The sequence below is a fragment of the Chelonoidis abingdonii genome, chromosome 1 (genome assembly GCF_003597395.2).
Source record: "Chelonoidis abingdonii isolate Lonesome George chromosome 1, CheloAbing_2.0, whole genome shotgun sequence".
NCBI classification, from domain to species: Eukaryota; Metazoa; Chordata; order Testudines; family Testudinidae; genus Chelonoidis; species Chelonoidis abingdonii.
Window position 1 is genome coordinate 171,168,701 of NC_133769.1, and position 25,959 is coordinate 171,194,659.

The window sequence follows — 25,959 nt, forward strand, 5'->3', positions numbered from 1 at the left end:
CCTCATTCAGTCTGAGGCCCTGTCTACATTAAGGAAATTCATAGTACAGGTACACCCGTGAAGCTTCACTGGTCCAAGACCTGATTACAGATAAACTGTACCAGTCCAAAGTGGGGCAAATTCCAGTTTACTTCACTGTATTACTAGATTAAGCTGCACAGGCATAAATGCTGCTTTAAAGTGGCACAGCATATCTAGTAACTGAGCTCATCCTGGATATAGTCCATGTGAATTTCCTTAAAGCAGACAGGGTCTGAGAGGGGCCAAAACTAGAACATGTCTTATAATCTGCTCACGGTAAAGATCTGTATCTTTGTGCTGGATGAGATATACTTGTGGCTTCTGGCTGGTGTGAACTCTGGAGAGCAGATAGGTGGCCAGATAGCTGACTTTGCTGGACATTCTGAAGTTGCAGTGGAGAGGTAATTTAGACTGATAGATGGAACCTTACACTACACCCTGCAGCTAGCATGATGGAGCGGACAATGGACTCGAACCCAAGTGTAAAGTCTGAACCCCTGCCTAGGCTACTTGGTGTAATCTTCAACTTGAGTACCACAGGACTGAAGGAGTTGTATAATGTTTGGATAGAGGCAGATTTATAGTTAGGTTAAATGGAACAATCAGTTTATAAAAGTGAGTGGGCAAAGCTTTGCATGAATTCCCAAATGTAGGAAGTTCAGATAAAATGCGGAGCAAATCTAATTTATGTTTTGCAAAGCAAGAACTATCCTGGGCTTATCAATTTATAGAAAGTGAAATGTTCGTTTATAGAATTGCATTTGCTTCTTTTTCCCCTCCCCTCTATAACCCCCTTCAGTCAAAAATAGGAAATGAGAAACAGATATTGCACATGCATGCTAAAGACTGCACTTTATTTATTCCACTTTGTATTAGTCATCTTTTCCATTCTGTGTTCCTAGCAGGACTGCAGATACTTTAGCCTTCATCTGCAAAAATACATCAACAAGGAATGGAGCTAGCAATAAGAAATGATTTGGCAGCAGGGGCTACCTGATCTTGCACTTAGATGTATTTTATTTAGAGATGGACCTCAGGCGTAACACCAAGACTGAGAAAAATTCAGATACCAGCTTCACAGCCAGGGCCGGCTCCAGCTTTTTTGCCACCCCAAATGGCAAAACAAACAAACAAAGAACTCGATTGAGCTGTCACCAAGGTGCCACTGAAGAGGAAGACAGGGACTCAAGGACCCACTGTCGAATTGCCGCAGAAGACATAACTGGACTGATTGAGCTACCGCCGCCACCAGCCCGAAGGTGTTGTCTCAACAATGGACGGACTGCGGCACCTTTCTATTGGCTGCCCCAGGCATAGACTTCCTTCGCTGGTGCCTGGAGCCAGCCCTGTTCACAGCTGCATCTCGCTAAATTAAACTGAATCCAAATCCAAACACTCAAGGATCACCACGTTTTCACCTAGGATGAAGAAAATACGGCCAGAGAACTGTTCAAACCCTGTACCAAGCCCTGAAACCACCTCACTGTGAAGTAAACATATTAAGAATACCAGGTATTGAAAGATCTTTTGGAAGAAAGTTCAGATTTGATCTAAATGTACTCAAGTTTGGAGTATCCTGACATGGGTTTCAATTACATTTTCAATTTTTGATTGAAGATTCAAAACAAAAATTGTAAATTGAAATATTTTGGAATTTTGTTCTGCAAAAGGTACTCTATTTCAGGACAAAGTTACAGTGTCAAAATATTGGAATGTCTTGCAGGATTAAAAAAGAAAAATTCAAGTCTTCTCAAACAGCTCTAGTTTTGAACTGGGCTTTTCTCTAAATGCAGTTAAGTAAAGAAGCAATGTGTTTGAGCTTGTTTACAAGCAGTTACTTAAAATTTGCTCTCCTACTGTGAACTTAAATAAAGGGAAATATTCAATAAGGTACACTTCAATTAACTAGATGACAGTACGAAGGCTGCAGCATAGGTATTGATTATGATTGTTAGATCTCCTGTACAGAAACAAATGTAAAAAACAACACCTCATCCCCTAGTTGTAGAAGTTTGGGAGCATTCAATAGTCTAGTTCTCTAGAGAACCTTATGGTACACATAGCTGATCTTAGCTCTGCTCTTTTTTGATAAATTTATTAAGAAATAGACATTTTTAAACAAGAAATCTTGCTAAAAACATATTTTCTTCAAGTTTTCCCCTTATGTCCATTATATCATTTTCCATTAAGTTATCTTAAATATAACCCTTCTGCCCCTCTGAGTTGGCAGCAACAAGGGCCTGGCTCGGTATCCAGGGGTTCTGTTTCAATAAAGCAATGACCACCGGCTTGAGCCCCCACCCAGTGACCTGGGACAATTACATACCACCCCCTCGGATGCCTCTAGGAGGCAATAATTCCCCTCTCGCAAGCACGGAGTCTGAGTGTACCAAAATCCTTTTTAATAAAGGTGGGAAACAATGTGGCATTATGTTGGGGAAACACCATAAACAGTAGCAAAAAACGCACCTCCGAGTAAGTTTGGCAATGTCCTTTTCCTCTTAGGATCTTAAGTCCAAATCACCCCCAAAGTCCAACAACCCAAAAGTCTCTGTCCCTGGTCAGTGCCACCCCAGAGTTCAAAAGTTTACCTGCAGAGTTTTACCCCCCCAACCTGGGTGGAAATGGGGAGGGGGCACACATGGGGTGTTAAGGGGCTCCTTACGTGGGCCAAGGCCGACTGCCTCGCCTCTTTGTGGAGTTCTGCTGCAGCCTTCACCATGAACGGCTCTGTTCCACCAGCTGTCCCATGAGCCGCTCCAGCCATTTCCACAAACTGCTTCACTCTGATCCACTTGCTGTTCCATGGGCCGCTCCAACCATCCCACAAGGTGCTCCACTCTGCCAGCTGCTCCATTCCACCAGCCTTCCCATGAACTGCTCCAGCTGTCCCTGCAAACTGCTCAGCTCTGCTTGCCGCTCCAACCATCCTGCAAACTTCTCCGCTCTACCAGCCACTTAGCAATATATCTTCAGGCTTCCCCACTAGTTAACACAGCACTCAGTGATCTCAGCTCAGTAATTTTAGCTCTTTTAGTGGTTTCAGCTCTTAGCAGGGGAGCCCCGGTGCTGGTGCACCATTGGCCTAAAGTGAATTCAGCTCAGCAGTTTATAGCTAGATTCCTAACGGAATCAAAATTAGCTCTGCTATTCAACAGTGGGGGGGAGGGGGAGAGAAAGAGATGCAATTGGTTTACCAGGCCCTCAAAGAGGACCCATACCATCAGGTACACATACCTATCCCCAACCTCTCTCCATTCACTGGGTTTTGGAACCCATGTCCCTTGTCTAGCGAGTGCTTCTTAGTTGATGGTGAGACCCTCTGTCATAAAACAGTCTCATAGTCCTTCACCCCATAATCAGGGTAACAGAACTTTATTATTCCTACCCCAACAACAGAGAAATTGGAGATTCCACAGCTGTCAAAGTGATCATTTTGGCCTGCTGTGGGCTCATGATAGGTGGAGTGGGTGTGCCTATGCAAACAAGATCAGCCTCTTAACTTCTTTTCCACACTTGCCGTAATTCACCACCAGATGTCAGGGTAGAGCTCATCCTGACTCTGCTTATATAAATGAGAGTATGAGAAAGATAAATCCATAGTGAAGGTAATGAACAAAGATAATTAGTGTTCCCTGATCCTGAGGGCCAGCCTGAACTAGCTCTGGTGAGAGAGAGCAACTGAGGGGCTGCTCTACTTTAAGCCAGTGATGTAAGGTTTCTAGTGTGTGTTGGCATCGTTTCATCTGTAAGAGACTGTGGGAATTGCAGCCTATGATGTAGATGGTTTGCAATGTCTCATGAGACTGAATATGCCAATCGAGATTTGCATGATCTTTGGCAGTTATTGCAAATGTATCTATCTTGGTTGGGAGCTGCTTGCTTTCCATGGGCTCTTTTCTTCTCAAGCTGTGGGAGCCAGCTCCTGTCATGGACTTTGATACCATGATGGAGACAATGCTGCCATTTGTTATGATCACTTGCCAAGATTTCCCATTGGTCAGAATCAATTCCAAATTCCTTCATATCTCGCTTGCATGTGTCTTTATAGTGAAGTCTGGGACATCCTGTTGTTCTTGTTCCCTCTGATAGCTCCCCATATAGCATGTCCTTGGGTATGCATTTATCTTCGGACCTACTCAGATGGCCCAGCCACCACAGCTGTCACACGTCGTAAATTTGCCCTTTGAAGAACCTCTGCATTGGTGACTTTATCTTGCCATTTGGTGTTGAGTATGTGGTGTAAACAATGTAGCTGGAAACTGTTCAACCTTTTCTCCTGATGAACATAAGTTGTCCACGTATCCCACCATACATGAGAATGCTGAGGACGCAAGCTTGGTACACTAGATTTTAGTCTTGATGATAAGCTTTGAGTTGTTCCGTGCTCTTTTAGTTAATCTGCTAGAAGTGGTGGCAGGCTTTCTGATGCAAACATTTAGTTCTTCATCCAGTGAGAGGTTGGTTGTCACTGTGGCCTAAAATAGCTGAACTTTTGGACATCTTCTAGCTGGTTTGCATTTAAGGTAATTGAAGGATCTTGTGGAACCCCCTGTCCTAATACAACCATTTTCTTGATGCTGATGATGAGAGCAAATGCCTGACAAGTACTTGAAAGGCAGTCCAGGAGTTCTTGTAATAGATTTTCATTGTGGGCTATGAGGGCAGCATCAGCAGTGAATAGAAGTTCCCTGATTAGCACCTTTTTAACTTTGGTCTTTGACTTAAGTCAGGACAGATTGAAGAGTTTCCCATCTGATCTTGTGTGGAGATACACTCCATCTTTCCTGTCCTTAAATGAACAGTTCAAGAGTACTGAGAAGATTCCAAAGAGTGTACAGGCAAGAACACATCCTTGCTTCACTCCACTTTTCATATCAAAGCTTTCTGAGGTAGACCTGTCAAACTGGACAGTTGCTCTCATGTTGTTGTGGAATGAATGTATAAGACTTTCTATCTCTTCTAGTATTGCAAATAGACCTGCTCTTCTGACTGTGTCAAATACTTTGGTTAGGTCCACAAAGGCGATGTACAATGGTTAGTTTTGCTCTCTGCACTTTTCTTAGAGTGGATGCAGAGAAAATATCATGTCTATAGTTGATCTTCCAGCCCAGAATCTGCACTGTGATTGAGGGTAGGCATGATTTGCCAACTGTTGTAGGCACAGTAAGATGACTTTTGCGAAAGCTTTTCCTGTTAGCTATGCTCAGTAGCAAGATACCCCTGGAGTTGTTGCAGCTGCCCTTTTCATCTTTATTTTTTACACAAAGTGATGATGTTTGCATCACACATCTCTTGTGGTACCTCACCCTTTTTCTAGCCTTTAAGTAGCAGCTGATGAAACATATGGTAATAGGCTGTCTTTCCCGCACTTGAGGATTTCTGCTGAGATGCCATCTTTTCCAGTAGCCTTGCCACTTGGTAGCAAAATCAATGGCCTTACTTAGCTCTTCTACAATGGGCTCCACATCTAGCGCTGGCATGACTTGTAAAGTTGGTATTTGGTCCAGTGATTCACTGGTGATGTTTCTTTCTTGTGTGTATAGCTCTGAATAGTGTTCAACGCAACGAGACAACTGCCTGCTTTTATCTGTAATGATTTCACCGCTGTGTGATTTGAGAGGGGCAACCTTGTTAACAGTGGGACCTAAAGCTTTCTTCAGGCCATCAAACAGGACTTTGAGGTTTCCTGTGTCTGAGGCTGTCTGTATCCTCTTCACAGAGCTTGATCCAGTAATGATTTGCACAGTGTCTCCTTGCTCTCAGTATTTTGGTTTTTGCATGTCAAAGTCTCACTTTGGTGCTGTCTCTTGGCTTCTTGTTGTTGTGTTCCAGATAGGTTGTGTTCTTAATATTGATGAGAGGTAACAGTTCCACTTCATTTCCTTCAAACCAGGCCTTTTTTTGATGGTCTCTTTCCCACAAATATAGCTAACGCAATTTCATGGATTGTGGTTCTTAAATCTTCCCAAAATTTCTCTGCCTTCTCTGGTAATGACTTCCCATGCATGCTAAGTTCAAAAGCCTGCACAAACTCCTGGCATTTCCTCTGTTTTTTGGTGTTAATAGCATTGCTCCTAAACTTTGCTCTATGTAGTTTCTTGGCTCCAATCGTCACTTTGCTAATAACCAAGGAATGGTCTCTTTCACAATCAGCTCTGGGGAACATTCGAGTGTTCTGCACTAAGGGTAGGTCTTTCCTCCTGACGATAACAAGGTCTAATTGGTGCCAGTGGTCTGATCGTGGATGTTGCCATGACACTTTGTGGTCATCTTTTCCTGTAAAATAGGAATTGGTAATGCACATTTGCTTTTGGGTGCAGAATTCAAGAAATCGTTGGCTGTTCTCATTCATCTTGCCAATGCCAAAATGTCCTAGGCAACCTGGCCATGAGTTATTATCTGCACCGACTCTTGCGTTAAAGTCACCAAGGAGGAAAAGTTGCTCAGTTGATGGTATTCTTTTGACAACTTGATGCAAAGAGCTATAAAATATATCCTTCTCCTCAGGGTTAGATTTGAGTGTTGGTGCCTATGCACCAGTGATGTCCACAGAGCCGATGGTTGTCTGAAGTTTAAGTGAGATGATGTGCTCTGACTTCCCAATGGGTGTCTCTAGGAGCTTTACTCACTTGTTTCTCACAGCAAAACCGACACCGTGCAGACGATTTTCTTCACTGCTTTCACCTTGCCAAAAGAAGGTGTAATTGGCCTCTTGGACAAAACCAGCATCTGCAGGACTTGATTCCTGAAGTGCTGCAATGTCAACATTTAGTCTGTAGAGCTCACAGTCTATCAAAGCTGACTTCCGTGTACTGCTTGTGTATTGTAGGTCGTTGTCTGTCAATCCCAGATGCATAGTCCTGACATTCCAGCTGCCAAGCCAGAAAGTTCTTGGTTTCTTATTTTTGCCAGGTGAAAAGTTTCTATTTGCCATTCAACTTTGGTCTAGCCCCACACACCCCATGAAATGCGCAGAACGTGGCGGGTCATCACTTAACTGTCCGGGAGCTGCCCAACTTTGTGGTGAGTAGTGGCTGACCAATTGAACATAGTGAGCATCCTCCTCTACGCCAATCAAATGGAAGCATGTAACCCGTAACTGCCACCTTCTGTGTTGTGTCCGTGTTGCCAGCAAGGATGGAGTGTTCTCTCCATGGCATGTGGCTGCAATAGCCTGGGCAGTTGATATGGAGGCACTGCTTTGCCCATATGTCAGCATCCCTCTTGTGACTTCACTGGTTTGGACCAAAGGAAGGATGGGAACTGATACGTTTGGAATTAGCTACGCTACAGGAGTTACCAGAGCAGAGGAGCTCTTCTGTCTACCTGCCTTTTGGGATTCCATTCCTACATTGGTTATCAGCCACAGCTGAAGGATCCAATCTGTTGTGTGTGGATGTCATTGGCAAAAACACTGAGTGTATTTGCACATCCACATTTTAATAGCATTTCCTCCCTCAAGGGTTCCACTACCCATCTCAGGAGCTCATCAGCCCAAAGCCAATGGCGCGTCCTGAGGTTTCTGGGTTAATTAACTGCCACCCAGAACTCGGCATTGACCACTACAAGTTGTACCGCTTATAATCATAGCAGTAGCAAATTTTCAGTTCTGACCTAACCAGAATAGGATAGGCCTTCCTTGCCATGTCCCCTCCATCAGAGCTGGGTGAGACAACTGGTGAATACAGTGCCTTCACAAACTTTACACAAAAGTTTTTCCCTGCACCAGTGGAATTCCCTTCATACAGATTCAGAATTCCTTATGTGTGTCACTCCAGCAAGAGAGGTTGGATCTCAGTAGATAATCTGGCCTTCTGTGTTCAGATTTCAAGATCTAAGTTTAAATTTATTAAAAGTAGCATTTTTTACTACCAATTGTGACTATTTAGCTAACCTCTGATGGAAAGGGCGAGAAATCACATAGTTACCGTACTGCATGAATAATCTCTTGCCCTCATGTCACCTGTTCCAAAAAGCAATTCATCTGAATGCAAGAGCTTTGTCACAGCAACATCAAAGCGTAGAATGTGTTGCATTTTAGTTGAAGGGGAAGAGGCCAATTGCTTAGATCCTTTATCCGGATAGGTCCTTGCTATTCTCAGCAGGTATCTGCCTTAGTGGAGTGGGCAATAGAGACAGGCTTATGGTTAAGGCACAGGCCTGGGAACTCAGAGATCAGGGTTTTTTTCCAGCTTTGCCACTGACATACTTTGTAGTAGGCTGGTCACAATCAATACCTCAGAACAGGAACAATAGCAGCCTCTACAGGGTGTTGTGGTGTGCTTGATTCATATTGATAAAGCACTCTGTGATCCACATATGGAAAAGTGCAAGAGTAGTAAACCTTATATCAAACCTCTAGCAGCTAGAACAGGGTATTAGGAATGGGCTCTCAACCACAGGCTGGGACCTTGGGTGGATTAATTAACCTGTACGGATTAGTTTCCACACATGTAAAATGTGTAAATACTTCTCACAGGACTTTGTTTAATTATTGTGAATAATTTGGTGCTTTGATGTCCTCAGATGAGAAGTATGACATACTTTTTGTCATGATAACACATTTAATGGTCAGACACCTCTACTGTAGAGAGAAAGTCAGACCTCTATTCCTCACTAACTGCCATAATGGCTATTTAAAGAGCTTTGAAGTTTGAGATATCTGCACGTTCTCCAACATCCTGGCAATTAAAGTGAAAAGTGACACGGATAAGCTAAAAAGACCTGAAGAAGAGCTCTGTGCAAGCTCGAAAGCTCGTCTCTCACCAACAGATGTTGGTTCAATAAAAGATCCTGCCTCATGCACCTTTTCAAGTTAAAAAGAGCTGATTCCAAATCACGGTCCAACAATTGTTGGGTCAACAGGTTCAAATCACATATCTTCTTTGCTTCAGTATCCTTATCTATAAAAGGGGCTACACTTCTACAGACTATTGAGATCAAAGAGGGAAAATTATGGTTTATTCCTGTTTTATTTTTGTTGAAGTCTTATGACTAGATCCACTGGAAACCTAAGCCAAAACAAACCCCAGATAGGAAGAGTTAAATTAAATATTGGTTTTCACTGTCAATCTCCAGCTTCACTGAAGCGGCATCCTAGGGCTTCCCTACACACCCATTTAGTTCACAGCAAGCTGGGGTGTGAATCTTCCTGGCACTAGGCTGCTGCGTCCACCTGGCTCCTGCTGATGTACAGTAACAGTTCCTTAGTGCACTTTGATCAACTCCTGTGTCAAAGTGGGGTAGAGCTAACATGCAGTAAGGAACCATCCACATGGCCACTCAGTGCACAGCAAGCTTGTGTGTGTGTGTGTGTGGCTATACCCCAGCTTGCCTCAAATGAAATGTTTACGTAGACAAGCCCTTATAAAATTTCTTATGAGCTTGATACTCCAAGATGCTGAGCGCTCTGGCAGCTGTTCAAAAAACCACCGAAGTGCATGCTTAGCTATCTTATTGGATAAGGGCCAGCATGCTCAGCACTGTAAAGGACTGAACCCTCTATTAATGGCTAGTAACATGTGCTTAGAGAAATGATGATGTGAAATTCAATTAAAAGGCAGAGATGAAAAATGTGCAAGTTCTTTCCACGCATTTGGATTGGGACCATGGCAACCCTAACAAATTAGGGAAGTCTAGATTTTGCTGCTTCATTTGCGTAAACATAAATCATCTTATACTTGGGCAATGCCCTAAAGTTGAGTTTAGTAAAAATGAATCCCAGAGACTAAGGTTTTTAAATCTTTGGCTTATTGAAGCAGTATCACATGGCCCTGCTGTATGTCCTGTTATTAAATTACAAAGTTCTGAGAAACAAGAGCTTAAGCTCAGAAACCACACCCAGGTGTTCCATTTGGCAATCCAAACAGGGGCGGCTCTAGACATTTTGCCGCCCCAAGCACGGCAGCATGCCGCAGAGGGCGCTCTGTCGGTTGCTGGTCTCGCGACTCCGGTGGACTTCCTGCAGACATGCTTGTGGAGGGTCCGCTGGTCCCACGAGTCCACTGGAGCCACCTGCTGCCCTCCCGGTGACCGGCAGAGCACCCCCCGCGGCATGCTGCCCCACGCACGTGCTTGGCGTGCTGGGGCCTGGAGCCGCCCCTGAATCCAAAACAATAGAGCTAGGGCATGTGCCAGAGACAGTTTTGCTCTCCAGTGCTTATCATCATATGTTACGTCCAGCAGCTGCAAAGGAAACACAAGCTTCAACTGTAGCTGTAGAAAGAGCAAAATGCTTTTGTCGGATACTTAAAGTTTGCAATCCCCTGCTTAGAGTTTAAGTATTAGATCCTTGTCAATGCAGAAGTTCACTGGTAACTATGTTTGGAAGGATTAGATTATCAGTAAATGTCGATCAACACAGATTTCCCCATACTTGCACAAACCACTGAAAACATATTTCCATCAATGATAAGAAAATTTACAGATAGGTAAATTAAATTCCCAAGCAGCATTTTTCTTAAAGTTTGATTTAAGTCTATTTACTCGGTATACTTTGATATATAATATTGACGTGTATTTTAATACTTAAAGCTCTAGCTTTTTGAATCTCCGTTTGCTGTCATTAAATAATTGTCTGATCCCTCCCCTTTATAATTTCCTGCAACTGTAAACATTTAAATATATAGAAACAGAAAAAATGCTTAAAAATAAGCATTGGTCTTTTGTCAAAACTATGACTAAAAATAAAAATTGAATTGTGCCAAGCTTAGTCATGGCAAGATTAGTAATCACTGACAGACACCTAAGGCTTGGTTTTCCTTTTGAAGGAGACCATCCTAAGTTAGAAAATCAATGGCATTATAATGGAGGAGAGCTGGTGTTTGTTTTCATTTGTCTTCTGCATTAACAAGATTTATCCTTTTTATGTTAGAAGAATATCTCACCACTTCATCTATTAAATAGGACAGGTACCATTTCCTTTCTGCTTTTATTTCCACATAGATTATGCTCAATCCCTTAAACTTTTTTATTTGTATTGACGCCTCAACCCTTTAGGAGAAGGAGACCTTATTTGTCATCAGATTTTCAATATACAGGCACAATACTGCATTGGATTATGATGTGATTATTTGTATTACATTAATGCCTAATGGTTCCAAACAAGAGCCAAGGCCCGTTGTGCCAAGCACCATACTTTAGATATAGTAAGATGCCTTGGCTACACTGGTGGTGGTGTATGTAGTGTATGTGTAGCTACACTCTGCAGTGAAAACTGGGCTTCACCCATACTGCAGTGTGTTAGCTACACAGGACAGTAGAAGACTCCTGCAGGAGGCAGTGGGAATCCTTTCTCTGCTGTGGGGAAAGGCTCCAGCAGTGGGACACTTCAGTGCTACACAGAGAGTGTAGAAGACAGAGGCACTGCTTGGACATGTAGAGAAATGTGTAGAATACATACCCTAAGGTTCTTGTGTGTCTTCGACTAGGTCTACACTTATGGTGACATGTACAGCACATACACTCCACCCACCCCTAGCACAGGTCTATATAGCAGTATAGACCGAGAGGCACTGCTTAGGCAAGTAGAGCAAAGACACACGAGAACCTTAGGGTATATATTCTACACATTTCTCTACATGCCCAAGCAGTGCCTCTCGGTCTATACTGCTATATAGACCTGTGCTGGGGGTGGGTGGAGTGTATGTGCTGTACATGCCACCATAACTGTAGACATAGTCAGAGGCAGTTCTTTCCACAACAGATGGACAGTGGGCAAAAGTAAGTATTCCCATTTTATGGATGGGGAACTGAGGTACTGAGCAATTAAGCAGTTTGTGCAACATAATACTGAACGTCCATGACAACTAGAATAGGGTGAAATTTTTCAAACTTTTTTCCAGAGAAAAATGCAGTTTTAGTGACATTGAAATATTTCACAAATTCATGTCAATTTCGCCAAAGTGTTCATGGCAGGGAAAAACAAACAAATGGGGAAATTCCAGTAGTTGATATGAAACATTTCAACATTTTCTAAATGAACATGTCACTGTGTTTTGGTTTGAAATAACCGTTTAGAAGTTTCCTTCAGGTTTAATTAAACATTAACCACTCATTGTCAAAAAGTTTAGTTGGACTCAAAACAAAAATCTGATTTTTTTGAATGGACAAAGATTTAAAAATATGTTATTCCCACAGCGCTAGTGACCCTTGGGATTTGAACCCAGATCTCCTGAGTCTGTTCAATTCCTTCATCATAAGATCTCCCTTCATCTCTAATGTCTTTTTGTACAAACTGCAACAAAATGAATCTCAATAAATTAATTTTATATTTAGCACAGGGCTTGGAGAGTAAGTTAGGCATGGAGCCACACAGCAGTGTTTTCCCCAGGAATTGAAATTAGGGGAGGTGTTTGAATTTATGGGGAGGGGTGAGAGCTGATGAGGGGTGAGACTGTGAGCGTGAAAGTGGGCTGTATGGCACCATAGTAAAAACTGAAAAATGTTTCATGACCATTTTTATTAGATTTAACTCATGTTTTAAAACCATCACACTAATTGAAGTTGGCTACTCAAGCCTTCTGTGAAGCACTACATCTACATCCTTCTTGGTTTCTTGTTATAATTTTGCACAACTCTGTTAATGAACTTATTAAATGCAGTGCATTCATCTTTGGTGGCTTTTCTTGTGTCCCGGTACTTCCATTCCTTCAACTGATATGCTCATTAGTTCATTCATATGATCAGGCAAAAGGCGACTTCTTTCAGAACACAAAATTCTATTCAATGAGGAAAAAGAATGCACAAACTGTAGCTGTTGTGACTGGGAGTAGCAAGAGATGAATTCCTTTCATCCCAGGAAACATAGCACAAAGATTGGGTTGAGCCACTAGTGATGATAAAAAAGTTTAAGTCAAATCTTCATTCAGTCATTGTATGATATTCCACTCTGTGTTCAAATTCTCTATTCTGTCCTGAGCGCATGGCAGCACCATTGCTGGTAGTGCCTCACTCCACTCAACTGTTGGTGTTTTATAAGACAGGGATCTGTAAAAGCTATGTAGAGGTTGAGAATCTAGCAGTCACTGTTGTAGATTTTTAGGAATTAAGTCTGTGTACTTTTTCAGTTGTCTAACACACACTTCCTGTCCTCTTCAATTAAAGATTCAGAAGATAGATTATGGGTAATAACTTTCCCCTCTACTAATAGTAGTGAATTCTCACTTCTATTCAACCTATGAGGCATGGAAAGCCATTACCATCTAAGGGTGGTTTGATAGCTTGGTCCATTAAATTGGCAGGCATCCAGATCACAAAAGCCACCAGAGTTGCTGTTATTTTGTACCATTTGGGGAAATTTAAATCTAGGGAGCATTGTTTAAGTTCTACAAGTAACCAAGTATCTAGTACAACTCATTCAGTTTGGAAATTGAGCTTGAATATTGTAGCTACTTCACTAACATGCTTTGAGGCATAAGAGAAAAGCAGTAAACAATAAACCACAGATGTTAAACTAACTGCTAAGGCGGACTACAACCCACAAGATTGGGGTTTCAGTTTAACCCCACATATGCTGGCCGTGATCAGAGACCCTCTATGGTACACAGGACAAAAAAATAAAATGCACTGCTACCTCATGGAAAATTTTCAAACATTCCTCGCACACAATTCTGTCAACATATTTTAGGAGATTCTCTTTTTATTACCAGGGTATTAGCCTGACTTTTTCTCTTGTTTTACTGCTCATTATCTACTACAATTATGAAGAGTCAGAAAATATAGAAGTAGCGTTGGAACAATTTGTATAGTGGAGGTGCTGAGAGCCATTGAACCAAACTGTAAACCCTGTACGTGATGGGAACCACTTCAAGCCGGGGTGAGCTGATGCATCCCCAGCACTCCTAATTTCAGCATCTTCCAGTATGGAAGCACTCCAGATTCCAACATGCATTATTATAAATGCAGCACCATAGGGGTTCATTGCCATTTATAGGCAAATTGTGACAGGTTTCTGGCTCAAAGAGTTTACAGTCCAAGTCAGACAACACAGAAAAAAAAATAATAAAAGGCAGGGAAAGGCTGCAGGAGGGCAATGCTTACAACCATACAGTAACAAAGGCTCATAGCTCAGAGGTATTTCTGCAGCCAGTTGGTTTCCTTCCACCCCGCCTTTTATTTTTAAAGTGAGTTTACTTTGTGACCAGAGTGAAGGCTGTTATAAAACAGCAGCTTCGTGGCTCCGTTTTAGCTTTTGGTTTGGTCAGTTTAGATTTAGCAGCATGGAAAAGCTGAAAACTCAGCCTTCCAGAGAGATTTTTAGGAAGGGGCCCACACCAAGACAATTTTTGGTACAATTTTCCATGTTAAGGACTGAAGTCAGACTTCACTATTGCACAGGGCTTTGTGTGGGTGTGACGGGTTGGATCACAGAACTGCCAACTGATGTGCCAAGACTACTTCTGCCCCTGATTTCCTGCCCTGTCAGCCTGGGACTCGAGCATCCTGTCTTGTTGAGCCAGACACACCAGTCTGCTCCAACACAGACGCAGGTCTGAACCATGTGCCTTAAAGCTGCAGACTTAACCTAAAAGCAGCTCACAGACGTCTTCTTGTCTTTAACACTCAGATGCCCAACTCTCAATGGGGTCCAAACCCCCAATAAATCTGTTTTACTCTGTATAAAGCTTATACAGTGTAAACTCAAATTGTTCACTCTCTATAACACTGATAGAGATGCACAGCTGTTTGCCCCCCCCCCAGGTATTAATACATACTCTGAGTTAATTAATAAGTAAAAAGTGATTTTATTAAATACAGAAACTAGAATTTAAGTGGTTCCAAGTAGTAACAGACAGAACAAAGTGAATTACCAAGTGAAATAAAATAAAACGTGCAAATCTAAGCCTAACACAGTAATACAACTGACTACAGATAAAATCTCACCCTGAGAGATGTTTCAGTAAGTCTCTTTCACAGACTGGACGCCTTCCTAGTCTGGGCACAGTCCTTTCCCCTGGTACAGCTCTTGTTCCAGCTCAGGTGGTAGCTAGGGGATTCTTCATGATGGCTCCCCCCTTTGTTCTGTTCCACCCATTTATATATCTTTTGCATAAGGCAGGAATCCTTTGTCCCTCTCTGGGTTCCCACCCCCTCCTTCTCAATGAAAAAGCACCAGGTTAAAGATGGATTCCAATTCAGGTGACATGATCACTTCACTGTAAGACTTCATTACCCACTTGTCAGCATGCATATATACAGGAAGACTTACAGGTAAAACAGAGCCATCTGCAGACAATTGTCCTGGTTGATGGGAGCCATCAAGATTCCAAACCACCATTAATGGCCCACACTTTGCATAATTACAATTAGGCCCTCAGTTATATTTCATATTTCCAGTTTCAGATACAAGAGGGATATATTTATACAAAATAAGATGACCACACTCAGATTGTAAGCTTTGTAATGATACCTTACAAGAGACCTTTTGCATGAAGCATATTTCAGTTCTATTATATTCAAACTCATTAGCATATTTTCATAAAATCATATAGAGTGCAATGTCACAGTGGGCATGGGCCCCTCTAATCTGGGATGAATTACATGGTGAGTAGCTATTCAACATACCTTTATATTAATGCACAGCTATCCCCCCTGCTGCATAGCTACTAAGCAACTTTGTGTACTGTTTTGAAGTGGACCAAGATCAGTTAGAGCTCCTGGGTCACAGAGTCAGAGATTAAGGCCAGAAGGGACCACCAGAGATGTGGAATGACTACTAGAACATTTATTGTACAGTAAACAGACAGACTCGTCTCACTTGCTGTTTCAGCACTTGACTCGGCACTTAATTGTCATGACACGTAAACAAGTGTGGCCAGAGCATAAAGGATGGAATTCTCAAGAATCTGTCAGAGGGACAATAGTTCATCAATCCCAAAGTGTAGTTTAAAAAGTCAAACGACCTCACCATCAATAATACACTCCAGTAACCATTTCCAGGTGGAAATTACAGACAGAACCTGTCTATAAATGTTTACTTTCACACCCTGACTCAGATTCTGAAAGCTATGGCCCTCCCTATCCCCTCAGTGGGGATATTGATACTTGCTTTCATTTGTAAAACTCTGAGATCTACTGATGAAGAGCACTGTATAAGAACTAGGTATTATTTTAAGAGAAAAAGTATGGCAAAGAAAAAAAGAGTCAGGTTACATTTGAACATCACATTGTCTCCAATTCCATGGACATACATATCGTACCATCTTTGGGTACTTAATTTTCTAGTGCCAAGCCCTCTAGACTAGGTTACTTCCATACATCTGAATTTTAATTAGAGGAGGTTACTTTCAAGAAATAACAAATCTCTAAAATAAAGTTTGGTTAATTAAAACCCTGCACATACTATCATCCTCCTCTTATTCAAGTTAGTTTATCAGTGTTACTGTTTTTGAAACATCCAGTGTTCTCTATCACAGTTTTTAAAATAGCTGCATTAACAAGTGAGATCTGTTAGACTGTGGAATAGTTTTGAAAGAAGTGGAAGAATCCCCATCTCATATAAAGTTAAATAGAACAGAATACTTGGGCACGTACCATACAACACAAAGCTATATCGACAGAGGGATGAAGAAAATTACGTAATAGGTATTTACCAATTCTGATTGGATTTATGAACCAACAGAACAAAATGTACGGTTTTCTGTGATACATTAGTTCCATGCTTATCATTTACCTTCCTGTTTATTGATTAACTGTACTTAACATATTTTGTCTGGTAGTTCAAAAATGGTTAAGACAAAGATTGAATTCTGGTTTCCAGTTTTGTGCCCACAACCAAATAGGAGTTTAATTTTGTGGATACAAAACAACAAGTCTGATTTACAGGTGCAACTAGCTAAATCAATGTCTAAAGGAAATACTTAGTTTCCACAAAATTGCAGGATGGTTTTGTAACTGTTTTGCTCTTACAGTTTTTGCAAAAACAGGCTTGTCTCATTTCTGTTCTTTTTGTAGGTGTTCATTACAATCCTTTCCCCCAATAAGAACGCAGTCTACTTTTAAATTTCCTGTTGTGGTTAACACATTCCCCCCCCTCCAAAGAGCCCAACATGAATGATTGTAAATCTTATTTGTGTTATTGTATTTCTAGCAGAGTCAAAGAGGAAAACAAAGTCAGTTTTATTTAAGCCATAGTTTAAAGTGAGCCTCCAGTTTGCTTAAATTGGGAACTCGGAACAGAAAAGCAATGCATTCTCCAGTCATAGTTGTTTTATTTTACTTTCTCCTAATTAAGGCTTGGAAGAGCTTAACTGTCCAATGTGAAGGTATGGTCATAATATATTACAGATCTATTTCTTTAGCTACTAATACTGTTCTAATTTTGGAGGGGAAGTTTAGTTTATTTCACCATCACTACACTGATCTTAAATAAAGCTGAAATCCTGGTCCCATTGAAGTCAATGGGCACGTCAGTGCGGATTTCATGTCAAGTGTTTTTCTCCTGTTGAAATGTATAGTCATGAAACTAAAGGTACTTCACTAAAATCAAAAGGCAGAGCTTCAGGATCCTTTGCTTTTGTCATTTTTATAGCACAATCTCTTTTAAACTTAATTTTATAGTTAATATATTAGGTAAAAGTTTTGTTGGTGGCCAAGGAGTAATATTAGACAGGCTTGGATACATTTGTGGATGACAGAATTCACCTATGTTTCAAAATAATAGCCAAACTCAATGACGTTTCTAAAAAGGAGGCATAGTAATGTTCTGTTATTGTGAATTTTTTTTTTTTTAACAACTTCTTTGCAGTCACAATATTTGGCAAACATTAAATGGAGCAATCCTCTTATCTGCTTTTTACGGCTGGGGAAAAATTAGCACAGAGGACATGTGATTTGCTTCAAATCACACAGCAAGGCTCTGGCAGAATTAGGAATAAAATCCCAAATATCCTGTTTGGATTATCCTTCTCTTTCACTAACACAGAAAAGGTGGTTTGTTTTGGAATACTTTCTCCATAAAAGATGACATGACTATAGCAGCTGTATGTTTACAGTAGCATAGCAACCAAGAATCAGGGAGGTCTGTGGTTTTGCCATTGAAATATCCATTTAAATTCAATTAGCCGTTTTTAGAAGGGTGAGGAATAAAATGTTTGAGACCTAGGTCAGAACTTTATTTTGTATACATTGATTTAGAATGTTTCTCCTGTGCTTTGCTATGAAAAAAAATTAAGTCCACAATAGCAGATAAGATTCAAACAAAAATGTAAATCTTTGCTTTGTAATTTCTTTATCATTGCAATATTTGAGAGCAAGAATTAATTAATGTTAGATTGTATTGTTCTATTCTGTACACATACCCTGTTCTGTCCGTTTAGAATAACACATGAATACAAGGTCTAGGAAGAATGATTACCATGAATAGCACTGTACTGGTAACAGAGAGACAAGGTGGGTGAGGTAATATCTTTTATTGAACCAACTTCTCTTGGTGACAGAGACAAGCTTTCGAGCTCTACAGAGCTCTTCTTCAGGTCTGGGAAAGGTACTCAAAGCATCACAGCTAAATACGAGGTTTAGCATAAGTAGTTGACACAAACTCTAAGGGATCATTCACACCTCTGCAGTCATAGGACAATAAGAGAAGGGTTGGTGGGTTACAGATCGTTATAATAAGCCATAAATCCAGTGTTTATGAAGACCATGATTTTTAGTGTCTAGCAAAATTATGAATTTAAGCATCTACTGAAGGTAGTGTGCAGGTTTTCTTTAAGGATGAGGATTGAGAGGTCAGATACGGAGCGATTGTTTTGTGAAAAGCATCTGCATGCAGGCGACATGCTGTTTTCTTCTTCTATCATGTTTCTCTGTGAACTCATTCAAGAAAACAGACAATCACTATGTTCAGTCATGGTTTTTATTGGGGCATTTAGAGTGCACTAGATGAGGTACATCATAGGCATGGTTGTGATAGGCATGGCATGGATCTTTCAAGATGTGTTAAGTATCAGAGGGGTAGCCGTGTTAATCTGGATCTCATGCATCCGACGAAGTGAGTATTCACCTACGAAAGCTCATGCTCCAATACGTCTGTTAGTCTATAAGGTGCCATAGGACTCAAGGTGTATTGTGGGGGATATTGATCAGCATAGCAGGGGAGATATAAAATCTGCAGATTTTGTATCAGTGGTTGTGGCAGGGTCTGGTGCTGCTTTGAGTTGATGGCTGCTGGTCTCTGGGGAGTGTGTTGCTGCTGCTATGTTGGCAAAGTTGGCAGTGTTTTGAGGCCAGAAGAGGGGGTTTAGGAAAGATTTCTTTCAGGATGTGGTTCCTACCTAGTATGGATTGTAATTGTTTGATGATACTTTGTATAGGTTCCAGTGTGAGGTGGAAGGTGACAACCAGGGGTGTTCAGTCAGTGTTTTCCTGTATTGATACAGGTGTGCTGGTGGTATTTAGGTGTCCTGTTCCATGACACGATCTACTTCTCTGGGGGGAATGTCCTTGTTTGGTGAAGGTGGTTTTAAATATTAAGAAATGGATCCCAGAATTTCTCCTTGGAGCACATTGTGTTGTATCTAAGGGCCTGGCTGTAGATATGATTTCTTGGAGTCTTTGGGGAGGCTACTGGATCTGTGAAGGTAGGTGTGGTGATCCATGGGTGTCTCGTATATAGTTGTCTGGAGGGTTCTATTATTAAGCCGATCATGTTGTCCAGGAAGTTGATTCTGGTGTGGGCGTATACTAGAGAGAGTTTGATGGACGGATGCTGGCGGTTGAAGTTGTGGTGGAAGTCTATGCGGGAGTTCAGGTGGTCCATCCCAAGGATGAAAATAACAATGTATATAAGTGGTTTTGTGGTGCATTGGTCCAGAAATTCCTCAAGATGGTCCCTGAAGAAGCTGGCATATTGGAGAGCCATCCAGTACCCATAGCTATTCCCATGGTTGATATTGAACTAGCATGGATAAACCCAATATATAAACATATGAAGCTTCTAAATTAGAAAGCAAGAACAAACAACCCATCTTCCAAATATTATTTTGTAGAGCCAAAATGTTTAGGTCATGGCTACTCACCTTAGGCTAATTCCTGAGCACCTGGCCCTTATCCTGCAAAGCATTTAAGCAAATTCCTAACTTTAAGCATGTAAGTAGCCTTTTGAGCTCAGTGGGGCTGAACATGCATTTAACTTTAAATACGTACTTAAGTGCTTCGTAGGGTCAGGGGCAGTGTGCTCAGCACCTTGCAGAATGAAGTCTTGTGTGTTAATTCATACAAAGTCTGATTCTATAGCCCTTCCATTGCAGTTTACGGTAATTTTAAGTATCTACGGACACTAGAGGCCAAACCTTTGAAGTATAAACCTTTTTCTATGGAAATTGCATCAACAAATTAAAAATGATACATTCTAAGAGAAGTTGGTTAAAATTCTAGAGGTGCTCTTAAAAAAAAAAAAGACAAATTTTAGAGCAAGGATTCCAGCCAGAAAATAGTTTTGACCAGTAGCTAAAGTTGTCTTTTTCACTTGAATTTCTACTGTATTTTTTGCTGATCTTTGGAGAGCTAACATAACCAGATATCTTCCTGTATTGGACAGATTAGACAACTGATAGCAGTGTTTGGGAAGAGCACCCATCTGGAAGGTTACAGCTGTGACAGACTTATAAAGGCACTCACCACTGTGATATCTGGGTGCAACTGACATGGCTAACTGGGTCATTATGAATCCAGAAAGAAATAAACCATCCTTCCCAGCAGTTTTAAAAACAAAGGTGATGAACCTGGCCAATCAGCTACTGTCCAACTTTCTTAGGGCTAGTTAAGATGATTGCTTTGATATTTAAATGTCACTAAGACTCTAGGACTTCAGAGTTTGGTCAGTTGAAAAAGCCCGGGCCTCAAGATGAACCTTGACACTGTAGAGGTGGCCAACCTTATGCTTCACAGTAGTTTCACTAGGCACATGGCCCCACTACAAAGAATGCCCTGCCTGGAGCGCCATTTATAGCAGCAAGTTCCAGGGCTGCAGTCAAGGTGCTAGGAGATGAAGACACTGTCTTGAAGACCTTCCTGAGTTTTCAGATATGCATAATTACCTGCCTCACATGTGTGCTGTAAAGAGCAAAGAAAAATAATTGACAGATTCCATCCCAACGTCAATGGCTCATCTATTACACTGCAGGGGAAAAATCCTGGTATTGGACAAAGTAATCCAACAAGTCTTTCCCATATCTTCTGCTTTTGTGACTTAGTCCTGTAGCTTCTCTCCTACAATGACAATGCTGGATAATTCACAGGTTAGTGTGAAACCCCACAATGGATCTGGTTCTGATCTCTCAATTTTACTCTAGTAGAGCATTATGTATTGTGTTTATTGCACTGGAGTTTCCCCCATCTACACTAGTGTTACTGGAAGTTGAACTGGACCCAGTCTAATCATAAGACTCTTACATTCCCTGTTCAGTCAGCCTTATCCAGAAGCCACTTACACCTCACATGATCCCTTCTGGCCTTGTATCTCTGAATCATCTAGTCTGACCTTCCACACAACACAGGACAGAGAACTTCCCCAAAATAATTTAGATTTTATATAAAGAAATCCAAGCTTGATTTAAAAATGGTCTGTGATGGAGCATCCACCACAACCCTTGATAAATTGTGCCAATGGTTAATTACTTTCACTATTAAGCATTTACATTTTATTTCAAGTCAGAATTTGTCTGGCTTCAACTTCCAGTCATTGGATCTAGTTACATCTTTCTCTGCTAGACTGAAAAACCCATTTAGTAAATATATTTGTTCTCCATGTAGGTATTTATAGACTGTAATCAAGTTACCACTTAACCTTGGTCTTTGTTAAGATAAATAGATGAAGCTCCTTGACTATCACTATAAGGACTGTTATCTATCCTTTAATCATTCTTGTGGCTCTTCTCCAAACTCTCTGCCATTTATCATTATCACAATGTGTAACTGTGCTGGATTAGGACCATTGCAAACTCTTTGGGGCAGGGACTGTACCTTTTAGATTTGGACAGGAAATACCACATTCTGGGTGCTACAATAAGCAGTACCTAGTGAAGAACTCTGCAGGCTGATGCAGTAATTGCCATTATTGCAGTACTAGCTGAGCAGGAGTTTGACCCCAATGATTTTCCAGTTAGCCCAGGAACAGTCTTTGGTAGTTGTTACTTTGGCCTGGATTGTCCTCCCAAATTCCAGATATTGATGTCTCCCTCACAGTGAGGATGTCTCCCCTAGTACAATCCGCCCACTCCTCTAAACCTCACAGGGACCTCTCCATGGGAAGTGGGTAGGAGACTGGACAGATTGGACACAAGTGTGTGTGTGTATGCGGGGGGTGAGGGGGGAGCTGGGGGAATGCACATCATTTCCATCACTTCCACCACAAATGACATCCCTAATATGACAGCAGGATCATTAGCAGGTGATGCCTAAGGAAATAAAAAATAATGAACAGGCTCAGGATTACAAGGTCCTACCAAATTAGACACTACTCAAAACGTAACATATTGAGCACTATGCTAGAGTCACTAAGGATATTCAAGCATCTAACCCCTGTGGATTTAAATAGGAATTAAGCACCTAAACACCTTTGAGGATCTGGGCTAACTGACTAGCATAGCCAAAAAATTAAAAGCTCTTATTCCTTGATGGCAGCAGAGAACCTGTTTTAGTTCCAGTGAAAGATCAGGCCTAGTGTTTTGGCTACACTACATAGTCCCTCAGGTTTGGTTACAACTGGAAATCACCCTAAAAATTATGATTAAGAGATGATGGGAGTTTTCCACAGAAAGGGTTAATCTGTCCTGTTACCCACCATCCTTACGGAGGATCTGCTTTACACAGTATGCAGGATGATCCTTTGGATCCATGCCATTTTGCTCAATGGACCTCAAATGGCGGTGTCCTCTGAGGGAGAGCTATCCCCTTAAAATACACAGGCATAGCCTTGTTCACCAGCAGGCTCCATGCCAGCTGGAGATACAGGCTAGGGTTTTCAGAAGTACCCAGCATTGGCTCAACTGCTTTTCCACTGAAATGAATGGGAGGGTTTAGGGGTTGAAGCATGGTACTAGACTCAGGAGTCCTTTCCCAGCTCTGCCATTGGCTTAGTGGACAGATTGGGCTCAAGAGGAGGGGTGGAGCTGGGGGAATGCACATCAGTTCCCTTACCACCCCTGCAGAGATAGCCCAGGTTATGTATTTTTCGCAGAGTATCTCCCACCCCCACCCACTTGTGGCCAGCATTAACCTCCCTGAACTGCACTGTTAGTGAGCCAGGGGGCCCCACTGGGGAAGAAGTGGGGCTCAGTTGACACAGAGGCAGTGTCTCTCTGTGCTAATGGCTCTGGCCTTCCAAGGAACCCAGGGGATTTATTGGATTTGGGGCAAATTTCTCCTCTCAACCAAACAATGTGGGCAGGGCAATTTCTGCAAGGTGAAGCTTCACCTGAGTGTCTTCTCCTTGAGCCTCTGCTTATTGGTTTTTCCACACAAGGAGCTGATCTGAGCTTATAGCAAGAATTTTCTGTGAGAATAAGAAACTCAAATACATAATGAACATAACATGGGAACAATCACACCCCTCCTCTGATCATTTGCGACGGAGTTTCAACTAAACTCTTTTCTTGCTTTTACTATTCCAAAGGCTGCGTCAGTATTTCACACCAAACCTCGCTAAGGTTGAGCTGCAGGGCTGGCCTGCATACGTCTGGTGAATTCCCCAACCCCGTGTGTGCAACAACATGCTCAGATTGATACTGCTTTAAGTATGGTTGGCCTCTTATTTTAGCTTTAATTTTTTGTTAATGTTTCCAGACACTGAAAAGGTGAGAATTAAAAAAACCACATGGTGAATAAGCTGAAGACATTTGGGGGTGGGGTGGGGTGGGAAGAGGTTCAATGGTTCAGATGAGATCAGTATGCCACAACAGGATGTGCATAACCTGGCTCTAAGTGGTTATTTCATCCACCTCAAAAAGTACCCTGAAAACTAAGTAATGCAGATACGAGCCTTCTGTTTTTTGGAACGTGTTTTTAAAAAGGTGACAGTTTGGAGCATCCATTATAATTAGTTATGACAACTAGAGTAGTTTTCTGGTCTAAACCCAGTTTGAGACTTAACACTTCACCTGTTAATTTCCGATTTGTAAGGTGTGAGACAACTCTCAACAGACTCACCTGACATACCGTGTTCAGTTCTGGTCACTCAATTTGAAGATTTTACAGAAGCAAAATGGAGTCCATAAACAGACAAGCTAGAGGTGCAGAAAGACTTCTAGGAGAAGAAAGGAATAAGATTGTGATTATTTAATTTTAGAGAGAAGATTAATATTAAGCAATGTTATTGAAAGCCAATGAGTTTAAAATTGATAGAAATAACTGTACACAATGCCTAATTTAACTGTACAAGTCACTAAGGCACTTGTCAAAGCAATCCAAGTAACCATGCACATTTTAGAGTACTTAGAATAACAGATTTGAACAGACAGCTAGACTAAACCTTAACTATAATAGACCTGGCAATCCATTGTAATATGACCTTCATCACCATGGCGTTTGTGCACGTGGGGGGAGTAGCATTATATGTGAAAGAAAATGTAGAATCAAATGAAGTAAAAATCTTAAGTGAATCCACATGTTCCATAGAATCTCTATGGATAGAAATTTCATGCTCTAAGAATATAACATTAGGGATCTATTGTCGACCACCTGACCAAGACAGCGATAGTGATGATTAAATGTTAAGGGAAATTAGAGAGACTATCAAAATTAAGAATTCAATAATAGTGGGGGATTTCAATTATCCCCATATTGACTGGGAACATGTTACATCAGGACAAAATGCAGGGACAAAATTTCTCAATACTTTAAATGACTTCTTCTTGGAGCAGCTGGTACGGGAACCCACAAGGGGAGAGGCAACTCTCGATTTAGTCCTGAGTGGAGCACAGGAGCTGGTTCAAGAGGTAACTATAAGAGGACCGCTTGGAAATAATGACCATAATATAACAACATTTAACATCCCTGTGGTGGGAAGAACACCTCAACAGCCTAACACTGTGACATTTAATTTCAAAAAGGGGAATTATGCAAAAATGAGGGGGCCAGTTAAACAGAAATTAAAAGGTACTGCGACTCAAGTGAAATCCCTGCAAGCTGCATGGGCGCTTTTTAAAAACACCATAATAGAGGCCCAACTTAAATGTATACCCCAAATTAAGAAACACAGTAAAAGAACTAAAAAAGAGCCATGGTGGCTCAAAAAGCATATAAAACAAGCAGTGAGAGATAAAAAGACTTTCTTTAAAAAGTGGAAGTCAAATCCTAGTGAGGTAAATAGAAAGGAGCATAAATAATGCCAAATTAAGTGTACAAATGTAATAAGAAAAGCCAAAAAGGGTTGGAAGAATGGCTAGCCAAAAACTCAAAAGGTGGTAATAAAATGTTTAAGTACATCAGAAGCAGGAAGCCTTCTAAACAACCAGTGGGGCCCTTCTATGATCGAGATACAAAAGGAGCACTTAAAGACGATAAAGTCACTGCAGAGAAACTAAATGGATTCTTTGCTTCAATCTTCATGGCTGAGGATGTTAGGGAGATTCCCAAACCTGGGCTGGCTATTGTAGGTGACAAATCTGAGGAACTGTCACAGATTGAAGTGTTACTAGAGGAGATTTTGGAATTAATTCATAAACTCAACATTAACAAGTCACTGGGACCGGATGGCATTCACCCAAGAGTTCTGAAAGAACTCAAAGGTAAAGTTGTGGAACTATTAATTAGGGTTTGTACCTGTCCTTTAAATCAGCCTCTGTACCCAATGACTGGAAGTTTGCTAATGTAACGCCAATATTTAAAAAGGGTTTTAGAGGTGATCCCAGCAATTACAGACCGGTAAGTCTAATGTTGGTACTGGGCAAATTAGTCAAAACAATAGTAAAGAATAAAATTGTCAGACACATAGAA

At 41.3% G+C, this 25,959-nt stretch overlaps 1 protein-coding gene across 1 annotated transcript in view; it reads left to right on the plus strand.

Moving 5' to 3' along the window:
- The first annotated feature begins 17,117 nt into the window (after nt 1–17,117).
- Nucleotides 17,118–25,959, plus strand: part of LOC116816202 (uncharacterized) — a 34,566-nt gene continuing 25,724 nt past the window's right edge. The window contains exon 1 of the mRNA XM_032765247.2: nt 17,118–17,288. Coding sequence (XP_032621138.1) covers nt 17,210–17,288 — 79 coding nt within the window. The 5' untranslated portion in view covers nt 17,118–17,209. The remainder of the gene's footprint in view (nt 17,289–25,959) is intronic.